We start from the raw sequence: 11,146 nt of genomic DNA on the forward strand, positions 1-11,146 counted from the left end.
CACCTAATACTCTCCCAGTCCATAGCTCCTGTCTTCCTGAAGCTTGCATCCCCTACCTGGCCAGGGAAGCTCGGGGGTGTCTTGGTCATTGGGGCGATGGGGAGGGAGATTCCTCCACGGGGTGGCGGTGGAGGGACCATGTGGCCCACCCAACAGGCTGGCAAAGGAATGGAGGAAGGCAAGGAACCCAACTGTACCTACTCACCAGCCTTCCTGGAGAAAGTCACCAACGATGGGTCCCGGTGATGGTGGGACCCCTGTTGACTCTTACGTCCCCTAATCTCAGCTCTATCTGCCTGGCCCCTGCAGCTTCTGGCAAGTTCCCTTGGGATCAGGGGTCATCCGTCCCCTCAAGCGGGGACAGGTGTGGAGTCTGGGCCCAGCGCAGGAGGGAGGGCTTACCTTGCCTCGGGCCAAGGAAGGAGGGCAGTTGCTGTGCCTGGGAGGCTCCCAGCTGGGCCTGGGCCTCTATCCACGTTCCTAACATTGCCGCCTCACCTGTGCAATCGCTGCGTTACTAGTTTTTCTTTAAATATCTCTTTCTCCCCACCCCCCCAAACCCCATAGGAATCCCACAATATTTTTTTCTATTTCTTTTTTTTCCCCTCTTTTTTTGTGTTTTTTTTTTCTGTTTTTTGCAAAACTAATTCTTTCACTTTCCTGTCATAAAATCACCTCTGAAAACACAACTTCTTTACAAAAAAAGTCACGAATGACACGGACTCTCAGGAAAACACATTTCTATGGTCTCTGGAAACACCTGTAACTGGCACCCAGGTGGACACTCACCTGGGGTGGGGGTCGGGGGGGGAAATCCCCTCTAAGGACAGAGGAGAAATACCAGCCCTTATTTGGAGGGAAGCCAATTGGCACTTGGACGGCCACAGAGCCAACACAAAGGGCGGGGGGGGGAGGGGTCCAGGAGCACCAGTCCCCCAAACCCTGTGACGGCCCCCGTTCTACATCCTGGGACAGGGAGGGTTAGGGGCCCTGCCACAATCCCTGGCGGGGAGATTCGGAAGAAACAGTCCTCCCGTGCTTAGGACCAAGGCGTTCGTTTCCGAACTGGAATTCCCTTTCTGCCATCATGGCTCTCAGCCCACACACCAGGAAGCCACCTTGAGCCACGTGCAAGGACCCGCCACTCATGGCAAACTGAGTCCGGGCAGCGCCTCAGGGCTGGCCAGCAGGGCTGTCCCCCCTGCTCACCAGACCCCTGGTCCCGCACGTGCCCGCTCTCCTGAAGGACACAGGCCCCCTCTTCCGTCCCCCCCCCCCCCGCTTCGGCCACCCTGCCCTCCCAGTGCCCAGCCTAAAACTGGGGTTTTGGTCTCTGCCACTGGCATGGACACCTCAGCTCCCTGGCAGCAGAGGAAAGAGAAGCTGCCCAGGGCACCAGAGGTCTCGAGCTGCTTCAGGCCGGCTGGGCTGTGAGAAAGCCTGGACGGTCAGAAGCAAGAGAGAGGGGGCCGGAGACCCTCGGAACGGTGTCCAGGCTTCCTACTCCCCCCGAACACACAGGAGGAAGAGGAAGCTTGGGACGGGGGTCTCCCCTCTGCCTCGGTCCCCACCATGCCACGTCTGACCGCCCCAAAGGAGAAGGGCGTGGGATGCGTGTCCCCCGCACACGCGGGCTGGGAGGATCGGCCTCCACAGCAAACTCCTCAGACCTCGGCCAGGTCCCAGGCCCGGCTGATGGCAAGGGAGGGTTCCAGGCCTTCGATCTGACGATCTTACTGTGAGGAACCCTAAAGGGCGCAGCCTCGAGAGCCGGGCCCAGGGGCCAACACACACACGGATCCACGCAGACCCGCCCAGGACGGCAGGCGCATGCGCAAACGGAAGTCCGCGCAGCAGGCTCTTGTAGCACCTTTGGTCGAGAACTGAGGGGCCTTTAGATGCTGGGAGGCCGTGGCAGGTGAGGTCCGTGCCAGTCCCTCCCGCCTCTGAGCGCGGGATGAGGAAAGAGATGGGTGGGTGAGGCCCACGGGGGCCTGCTTGGATCTCGTCCGAAAGTGGGCCCTGCTCCTGCCGCCCTCAGGGGTGTGGGGGGGGGAGGGGCCAAGGCCGCCTTCACCTCAACCTCTGTCCGGGCTTTCCCATCCCTGCCCCTCCTTCCCAGGCATCTGGAGGAAGGAAAGGGACGGTGCCCATGCTGGGAAGGGGTCCCCTAGGGGGCCCCAGCAGCTGCCGGGTTAGCACCGAGAAATCAGATGCTGTGCGCGAGAGCTGGAAGCAAGCTGGGGAGAGATGGGATGTGGCGGGGGCAGCTGAACCCCGAGTTCCGGGGCTCCCCAGGAGCCACCCAGCAGGCCCCACCGTGCTTGGGCAGGGAGGGGGCCAAGAGACAAGAGGGAGGACTTCCCAGTGTCCTGGCCCCACCCTAGCCCCACCCCGTTCCAGGACCGCCCCTCCCACTGGGCTTCGGGGGCTCCAACTGCCCAGCCCCATCCCGGGGTCAACACCGAGCCATTTGAAACAAGCAAAGCACAGGCAGGGTTGTCTGAGGGCGGGGGCGGGGGCGGGAGCAAGAGTAAGACTTTGGGCAGGAGGGCCCCCCAAACCCCCCTCCTTGGTGGAGCCCCTCACTTGCTCTGCCCACTGCTGCCACCCCCCACTGCGGCGCCTGCTACCCCAGCAGCCACCTTCTCGAAATCCTCAGGGTTGCAGAATTCCTTGATAGTGACCGTCAGGAGATTGCTGGTGACATCGGTGACGACCACGTTGGAGCAGGGTGACATCTCAGGGCGCCAGTCTCCAGCCTCGGGCTCTGAGGCGGCGCCGGCAGGCTGAGGGGCCGCGGGAAGGGCCTGGCTGGAAGCCGCAGTGACGTCGGGAGGCGCCCGCTTGCTGGTGGCCGCCGCCTCGGGAGGGATGGACAGGTCAAGCACCTCGGGCTCCCGCCAGTCGGGGGCAGATGGACTCGTGGTCTCGGGGAGCAGCTTGGGGGGCGCGTCATCCGGGTCGGAGGAGGACTGCGGGGTCGGCGAAGGGCAGCCGGAGGAGCTGGAGCTGCGGGCGTCGTACGGGGCACTGGGAGCTGCCAGGAGCAGCCCCTGGCCAGGGGAGGCGGCGATGTCGGCCTTGGTGGCTGGCGGGGGCGGCAGAGGGCCGGGCGGGGGCTTGTTGTACATCGCGAAAGCGCCGAACTTCATGTGGCGGATCTGCGTGCGCAGGATGCTCTCGCTGAACTTCTTGCTCTTGCCGATGACGCGGTTCCGTGAGGGGACTTTGGGGCGGGCGAGGGCCCCGGCCCCCTGCCCGGCGCCGCCTCCGCCCGTGCCCTTGTCGATCACCTTCAGGTTCAGGATGATGCGGTTCCGCTTGGGCTCCCGCGGCTTGACCTTGCGGTTGATGATGCGCACGGTCTCAGAGAAGGGTGAGATGGGCGGGCGCAGGCCGGGGCTGCCCCCCTGGGGGTCTGGGCGGGGCAGGGGGCGGCGGGACATGCGGTGGCAGCGGCGGATGTCCTTCTTGAGCCGGTGCACAGCAGCGCTGGAATGCAGCTTGGGCGAGGAGGCGCTGGCGGTCGGCTTGACCGAGAAATGCACATCACTGATGCGGAGGGCCTCCGCCTGGGCCCGCGCCTGTGGGACAGAGGGAGGCAGTGGCTGAGGGCTCGCCGCCCGCTGACCTCCTCTGGACACCCCTGCGCCAGCCACCCACAAGTATGGTCTCAAGAAACCATCCTGAGAGCACTTAAGAAATCAGTGATGCTCGTGACCTTGCCTTAGCGATAAAAGGAAAACAGGTTCAGACGGTGATACAAAGTGTGGAAGGTTGGAGGGCAAGTCAGACCCCCATCCAGGCCCAACTCCAAGATTAACTTTCCAAGTTTGGCCGTGGGTCTGAGGGACAGACAGACGGGTCGGTGGCTGCCCTTGCTGACACAGAGGAGTGTCAATAGCCAGGACACTGCACGGAAAGAAGCCCCTGATCAACCCCCCCCCCCCCCGGGAGGATCCCAGCCCAGTGCTCCTCCATGGACTAAGTTTTGGTGGCAGAAAGGCGAGGGCGACCCCTCCCACCTTCACCCCATACCCCAGCCCTCCGGACCTATCAGCAGATGCCCTGAGCTCCTTTTCTGCCCGTGAACAGGAGGCACCTCCAGCTCACCATCAGCTCTGGGGCAGACCTTGGCCCCTCCTCCTCACTCCCAGCACCCCACTCCCCACCACCCCTGGCCACTTCCCCTCCTGGGTCTGATTCCTCTGACTGCCCAGGGTCTGGGTCTGAGCAAACTGGTGCCAACAGACTCCGAAGCCAGCACCTAAAGCCTGGCTGGCATCCACCCCAGGGAGACATGGGTTTGGTGGGCATGGACTAAGAGGTGGGATCAACCACTTCATAGTCTCTGTGCCAAGATGGCCTGGGGACAGGATGGCTGAGCAGAAGTCTGTGGGGAGCAAGGGATACTGTCCCAGGCTCTTGGGCCCAGCTGTACACACTCCCAGGGGTGAAATCTATAAAGCCCCGCCAGGGCCCTGCAGCAGCTCACCTTCAGTCTCATGGAAGATGCAAGGGTGTGTGTGTGGGGGGTGTGTGTGTGTGGCAGGGCCCTCAGAGACTCCAGGTCTAGGGCAAGAGACTCACAAGGTTACGTAAGCCATCCTCCATGACCAGTCCTTCCTTCACTAAGAAAGTACCGATAAGTCACGTGCCAGCTGCTTAGGGCTACGACTATGACCACACACGGCTTCAACCCCTAGGGGGCTGTGCTCCACGCAGAAGACAAGTGACAGGCAATTAGGGGGCAGGGTGATTCAATACAACAGAGGAAGTACAGGGTCCAGAGGAGCACAGATTAGGTCCCAGTTGTGGAGAATGAAGCCTAAGTAGTAAAACCCTGGTCCTTCCTGAGCTGACTGTGCCCCAGGTGGCCTACTGAAGGGGCCCTGCTGAGACAAATGGTGGAGGCAGAGAGAGCCCAGCGATGAGAGGATGGAGTGGCCAAGGGACTGAAAGCAATGGCTGGACAGAGTGTAGAGATGGAGGACCAGTCTGTGTTCTATACAGATACCCTGGTTCCTGGTGGGAAGAGGGACCATTACGTGGTGACTGCCTCCAGCCAGGTGAGCTAGGGGTGGCTGAGAGGAAGAACACATTCCCATGGTCAGTCTGTGAGCTCCCCAAGAGTGCGATCTGTGGTTTAGGGTCTCTCCACCTCCCATCCCCACAGTGCTGGATGCTTGACCAGTACCTGGGAGGTAGCCTGTACACCTCTCAGACAACACTAGACAGTATTTGACCACAACCCCCAGAAGAGGTGTTTGTGGACTTACATGCTGAATCAGCGAGGATGTCATTTAGAATGTAGGAGAGGCACACTTTACTGCCACATGGTCCTCCCAGCCCTGCTGGGGGTTTCCTGGGGTGGCTTAGTTAACCATCCCTCCAGCCACTAGGTGGCAGCACATGTGGGCCCGATCTACCCTGTGCCAGGGCTGCCAGCTCCTCCTGCCCAGAGCCAGTGGAGCCAGGGACTGGTTCCCTCACACCCCTTCCCAGACAAAGGCAGGGGAAAGCCAGCCTTCCCTTGGCATGGCAACAAGGGCTTTTTTGCAGGTTCATCCCCCACGGAGTTTAGGGGATTCCCCACTCTGATGCCCAGGGGTCGGTGGTTATCCTCTCTGCATGCTGTCTGAGCGGGACCTCTGTAAGTATGGTTCTGCTGGAGTCCAGCAGTGATGCATGGTCCCTGGGGACTGGCAAAGAGCGCAGGCAAGGCAAACGCCAGATCCAGGATGAAACCCCGGCTTAGTGGGCCTCCTCTGACCACAGTGTATGTTATCTGGTTAGCACAGTGCCTGGCACACAGCAAGCACTCGAAGAATACTAGACTATCCAAGGGGCGGGGCAGGTGCTTACGAGCAGTAATCCTTTTCTAATGTATGGTTTCCAACCTTTCTACAAAACTATTTCTTACTTTATAATGTCTAAACATTATTATTATTTTTAAAAACGGGCTGGTTCACCCTTCCTCCTCCTCTCTTCTCCCCAGGTTGAGAATTCTTTGAAGGCGGGACCTGGGTCTGCCTGTGGATTAAAACTGGGAACCACAGCCCAAGGCATTTACTGCACTCTGACTGTGTGACAGGCATGGCTCTGAGGGGCTGGCATGTACTATACATAGATAACGTGGAAGGTTAAAGACCTGGACTCTACCACTCACTCTCTGTGACCACGGGCATGTTATTTAACCTCTCTGGCCTCAGTTCTTCTATCTACAAAATGGGGATAATGCAACCTACCTCAGGGGCTCCTGTTCTCTTCAGAATAGTTCCCTGCAGAAAGTGAGTGCTATCTGAGTGTAATCTGTTTACTATACACACTTGGCCTCTTGGTGACCCACGGAGCAGTGGGTTCAGATGAAGCTGATCTCCATCACCCCTTGCAAATATCTCTCTCTGTCATGCTACCTGTTTTTAAGGTCCAGATCAAGGTTCTCTCATCTGCCTCTGCATCCCCTGCCCCACCAACTCTACAGCCTTCATAGTTTCCTTTTTGTGTGTGTATGTGTGTGTGTTCATCTCCCTTAACCTGACGTGTACTCTCTGAGGGACAGGGTTAAGAAAAGGAGACATGATGAAGCCAGGAAGCTGGGTGGTGGGAGCTCAGGTAAATCACCTCCCCTCCCTGGGCCTTGATCTTCTCATCTGCAAAATAGGGATAATATTCCCTACTTCATAGGATTGTTGAGAGATTTAAAGGAGATAATCCATGTGGGGGTCAGCACTGTGTTAGGCCCATAGCCAGCTCAGGAGATACAGCTATTAAAAAAGAAAAGCATTTTGTGAATCAATGCTCATGGTCATTACTCACTTCCCCGCTAGAGGGCACTCCAGCTGCACTGAGAGGCTGTCACACAGCCCACTGGCCCTCCAGCTGCTCTGCCCCATCCCTCCGAAGAAGCATCAGGAGTTAAGGTTACTCCACAGATCCCCTAAGATGTGTGTAATTTGGCGACAAGGGTCACAGAAATATGTGATTCTGGAAACCATTATTTCTTTCACTTCTGCACAGTTCTTTTGGGGAGGTGGGGGGCTGCAGAGCCCCCCCAAATTGGGCTTTGAGCCTTTAGGACAAATTGGAGAGTCTGAGTTCTGCATTGTGCACAGCCTCGTTTCTGCAGAGTCCTGCCTGCCCTTCCCGTGCCAACTGCCACAAAGTCACAGGCTGTCGGGGTGGGAAGGGGCCCTGAGACAACCTTAGCACTAGTGGTGGGGGGGGAGACTGTGGTTGCCCACGGAGGCCCGCCTGCAGCCTTGCCTGCCACCTTGGATCATCTCACCTTCCCTTCCCAGACTCTGTTCTTTCTCACTAAAAAAAATAAAATAAACACCAAAACACCTCTAAGATGGCTTCCTCTGGAGCTAGGTCGCCCTCCCTTGCCGAGGCTAACGTGCCCTGCGTTTACTCCCCCACTCTCCATCCTCATTAGAGCCTCCAGAGACAGCCAGAAGTGGGCAAAACTGAGAACCAGTGGCCCAGCCTGGGTGATAAAACTCAAAGTGAAGTGATTTAAGGTCAAATTCAAGTTAGATCCCTCTGTCAGGAGGGGGGGCATACAGAACAAATTCTGAGAGAGGGAGGCTGCGGGCAGGGAGGCAGGTGCCCCCCCCCCCCACAAAGCCTCTCCCTGTTCCCCACGATGAGGGAGACCAAATTCACTCTCCCCCTGGGTTCTAATTCCAGGCAGAGCCCTACCAGCTCAAGGCTGGGGGAGATGAGGGCTCTCACGTGCAGAAGCCACCCCTCCCTGCCACCCCCTCAGGTGGGCACCCCACCTGCCTCACCCACCCCCTTCCTGTTGGCCTCCCCAGACACTGGTTTTGTCAGCGAGGATTATCCTTCCCCCTTGTCCCCATTCCCAGGCCCCTCTTGCTGAAGCTGGAGCTGGCCAGGGCCTGCTGCCAGGGGCTCTTCGGGGGCTCACAACCACCCCTTGCCCAGCTGGGGCCCCTCTGGAAAGACCCGCCCGCCTGGGCGGCCGCGGATCTGTCCCTCCCCTGCAGGCCCCGTGTTGCGCCCGGGCTGGGGGCCCGAGAGGGGCCTGCTGGGGCTGGGCCAGGTTACCTTCAGGAGGAAAGTTTTGGGTTTGGGTCCCCTCTTCTTGGGCCCATACAGCTCACGCTCCCTCTCCCTGCGGCCGAGAAACGCCAGAGGTTAAAAAGAGCCCCTTCCTGGGCCCCACTCCGCGCTGCCCTCCCCGGCTCTCCCGCTTCCCCGCGCGGCGCCCCAGCCGAGCCTCAGCCCCGCCGCCCCTGCCAGCTTCCCAAACTCACTTCTGCTCGAAGGCTGCAATGAGCCGCGAGTCCAGGATGTTCTCCTCCGGCTCCCAAGTGCTGTACCTGCCGAGTTACGCATGCACAAAATAAAAAAGAAAACCAGGGAGCCAGAGACACATGCGAGGGAGCAAATGTGCGCACCCTCCCAGGGAAAAAAAAAAGGCCCCGGTGTGCGCTGCCTCCCTTCCCCCCTCACCCCTGGATCCCGTGACACTCACTTGATGGCCCACCCCTTCCATTTCACCAGGTACTCGATGCGTCCCTGAAAAACAGAGAAGGAAAAAAGGGGGGAGTGGGGGTGGGGAAGATGCGGGGACGCGAGGAGGCGGCTGCGCGGGGGTGGGCGAGAAAGCCCGGGTTAGCAGGACCGCTTCGCCCCGATGGCCCGCGGATCTGGGGACCGGCTGCGGGGCTAGGCGTCCCGCCCTGGGAGGCGGCTAACCTTTCGGATCCGCCGTTTGATGATGGATTCGGCCGCGAAGACCCGCTCGCCCACTGCAGACAGCTCCATCTTGCTCAGCGGCACCCACAGCCCATAATACTCCCTGCTCCCGCGGCCGGTGCTGCACCGCTCGCGCACGCGCCACAGCGCCCAGGCTCGGCGGGCGGGCGCGCGGCGGGGCGCGCGCTCGCGTTCCAGCTGCGGGCCATCACGTGACCCTCTGGGCTGGCGCGCCGTTGCCAGGACCTTCTCCTCCCCCGGGGCGGTTGCTAGGGAAAGTGAGCGCACGCGGGGCGGGGGCGCGCGCTGGTTCTTAAAGGGGCCTAGCCTGGTTGGGGGAACCTGGGCCGGAGGCCGGGAGGGAGATGCTTGGCCTGCGCGAAGCCGGGCTGGGGGCGGTGCAATCTTACAAACACTTTCTCATTCCCCTCTGCATCTTCTCGGCCCCCGCGAGCTGACAACTTCTCCCTCTGAATCCTCCCTTGCAAGTCTCTCCCGGCCCCGGGCGGGGAAGGGCAGTGGAGTCTCTGCAGCCGCTGCTCATCCTTCCAGCAGAAGTTTGCAAACAGTTAAATATGATACAGCAGAAATGCATTTGCTGTTGCCTGGCCAGGCCCTGCGGGAATTTCTTTAAAACATTGCCCCCCACCCCACCCCTTATCCATTATTTATGTATTCGTGGGAGTGTGGTTTTGTAACCAGTTCAGATGAATTAAAACAAAAACGCCACCGCAGGAAAGGGTGGGGGAGGCAGTGAATGGGGCCGAGGAAGGCCGGGGTGATCCTTTGCATCTGTTTTTCTGCCGGGGTCTTGGGCGGCACCTGCCCTCGCCCGGGAGGTCGGGTGAAGACGCGGCGAGGAAGATGCGGCCGTGGGGAGGTTCGGAAGAGAGAGGCCGCGGGGTGACAACGAACTCCCCACATACCAGATTGGGCCCGAAGCGGGTCATCCTTGGGTCATTCGGCAGAAGCCGCCCTCGCGGTCATGTCTGTATGTTTTCTAATTCCCAGGCCCCGTGCCGCGTCACCCTCCTGCGCCCTACAGTTCCTCTAATGGTTCCGCCATTGCTCACGGGGAGACCAGAGCCCAGCTTCCTATTTGGGGAGGGGCTGGGAGACCTAGGCTGTCTTGGAAGGGACGCAAAGTAGCCCTGCCACACAAAACGCTCCATTTCTTTTATTTTGTATTATTTAAACTTTTATTGTTTTTTAAATCACACCAACAGTCCTTTGTACTTTGTAAATTATTTTAAAAGTAAGAAAAAAAGCAACCGTCTATAATCTCCATCAAACCGTTAACCTCTTCACGGATTTTCTTCCAGCCTCTGTCCTATGCCTGTATAAGCACATATATATCCACATATATACACTGTATATAGATGATATAGATAGATTTAAATTCTTTCTTTTTAGCAAAATGGGATCATATCACACTAGCTGGAATCCATTTGTCTCTCTTAATGAGATAAAGTGGACCGCTTTTGGTGTCACTAAGTACAGATTTCCCCATCATTTTAGTGGCTGTGGTGGGGTTGCGACAGAGGTGGAGAGAAACGGGAATGTGGTAGGGCTCAGGGGTGTCTCTTGCGCTCATTATTTATTTATTTATTGGAAAGGAGGATTTTTACATGTCTGTGGTGCAACACCAATTTCAAGTCAACCGCGTCAAAATTTCTGCTTCTCACTCCTGCATGTCTGCTGATTTGTCCAGTTATTACCTTGGGAGAAATCCCCCTCCCCCCTGAAAATCGACATGCTCTTGAGAGATAGCTATTTGCTGGCCAGCCCAAAGTGGGCTCCTGTGTAAGGATAGAGCTGCCCTCCTGGGGGTGGTGTGGGTGGATGGACAGGTAAGCTATGTGGATATGAGTGTGTGTGTGTGTGTGTGTGTGTGTTCTCAGGCTGAGGGACACAGGCAGCCAGATGAAAGCGGGTAAGCATCAATCCATTTGTTAGTTCATTCGGCAGCTTTCGTGAGCCCTTTTTGAGGCTTTGTGTTAAACTGTCAGAAACAAAGGTGCCCCAGGCTTGAGGAGCTCTCAGGTGAGAAAGGTAACTGCTATGCAGTGTGATTAGTGCTGGAATAAAAAATGTATTCATTTCTTGTGGCTGCTGTAATGGTACCACAAACTCAGTGGCTTGAAACAACACAAATGTGTTATCTTACGGTTCTGGAGGTCAGAAGTCCCAAGTGGGTGTCATTGGGCTCTAGGGAGAGAATCCATTCCTTGCCTCTTGCTTCTAGCTTGCTGCTAGCAGCTGCTGGCATTCCTTGGCTCATGGCTGCGTCACTCTATTATTTACTTTTGCCTTCCCTGGACTGACCAGCTGCCTCTTTCTCACAAGGACCTTTGTGATTACATTGGGCTCATCCAGATAATTGAGGATAATCTCCCCATCTCGACACCCTTACCTT

The 11,146-nt window shown here is 58.1% G+C and overlaps 1 protein-coding gene across 2 annotated transcripts; it reads right to left on the reverse strand.

Moving 5' to 3' along the window:
- Window positions 1-2,549: 2,549 nt before the first annotated feature.
- CBX6 (chromobox 6) lies at window positions 2,550-8,804 on the reverse strand. Of its 2 annotated transcripts, none has more exons than XM_082850213.1 (5): window positions 8,731-8,804; window positions 8,507-8,550; window positions 8,286-8,351; window positions 8,077-8,143; window positions 2,550-3,533 (listed from the first exon to the last, which is right to left on the reverse strand). In XM_082850213.1, exons 1-5 carry the CDS (start codon window positions 8,797-8,799, stop codon window positions 2,586-2,588), a joined length of 1,194 nt encoding a protein of 397 aa, XP_082706339.1. In that variant the 5' UTR covers window positions 8,800-8,804; the 3' UTR covers window positions 2,550-2,585. The 2 variants fall into 2 exon arrangements, with proteins under 2 accessions (XP_082706339.1, XP_082706338.1); XM_082850212.1 differs by having other exon boundaries at window positions 2,550-3,587.
- Between the last annotated feature and the right edge of the window lie 2,342 nt (window positions 8,805-11,146).

This window comes from Leucopleurus acutus (genome assembly GCF_964270905.1).
Source record: "Leucopleurus acutus genome assembly, chromosome: 11".
NCBI classification, from domain to species: domain Eukaryota; kingdom Metazoa; phylum Chordata; class Mammalia; order Artiodactyla; family Delphinidae; genus Leucopleurus; species Leucopleurus acutus.

What these genes read in the sequence shown, in the direction of transcription:
- CBX6 (XM_082850212.1), bottom strand. Translation starts at nt 8,799, where the DNA reads ATGGAGCTGTCTGCAGTGGGCGAGCGGGTCTTCGCGGCCGAATCCATC. An exon ending in TCAAACGGCGGATCCGAAAG is followed by an intron (nt 8,551 to 8,730) that starts GTTAGCCGCCTC and finishes TCTGTTTTTCAG; the next exon opens with GGACGCATCGAGTACCTGGT. An exon ending in TGGAAGGGGTGGGCCATCAA is followed by an intron (nt 8,352 to 8,506) that starts GTGAGTGTCACG and finishes GTAACTCGGCAG; the next exon opens with GTACAGCACTTGGGAGCCGG.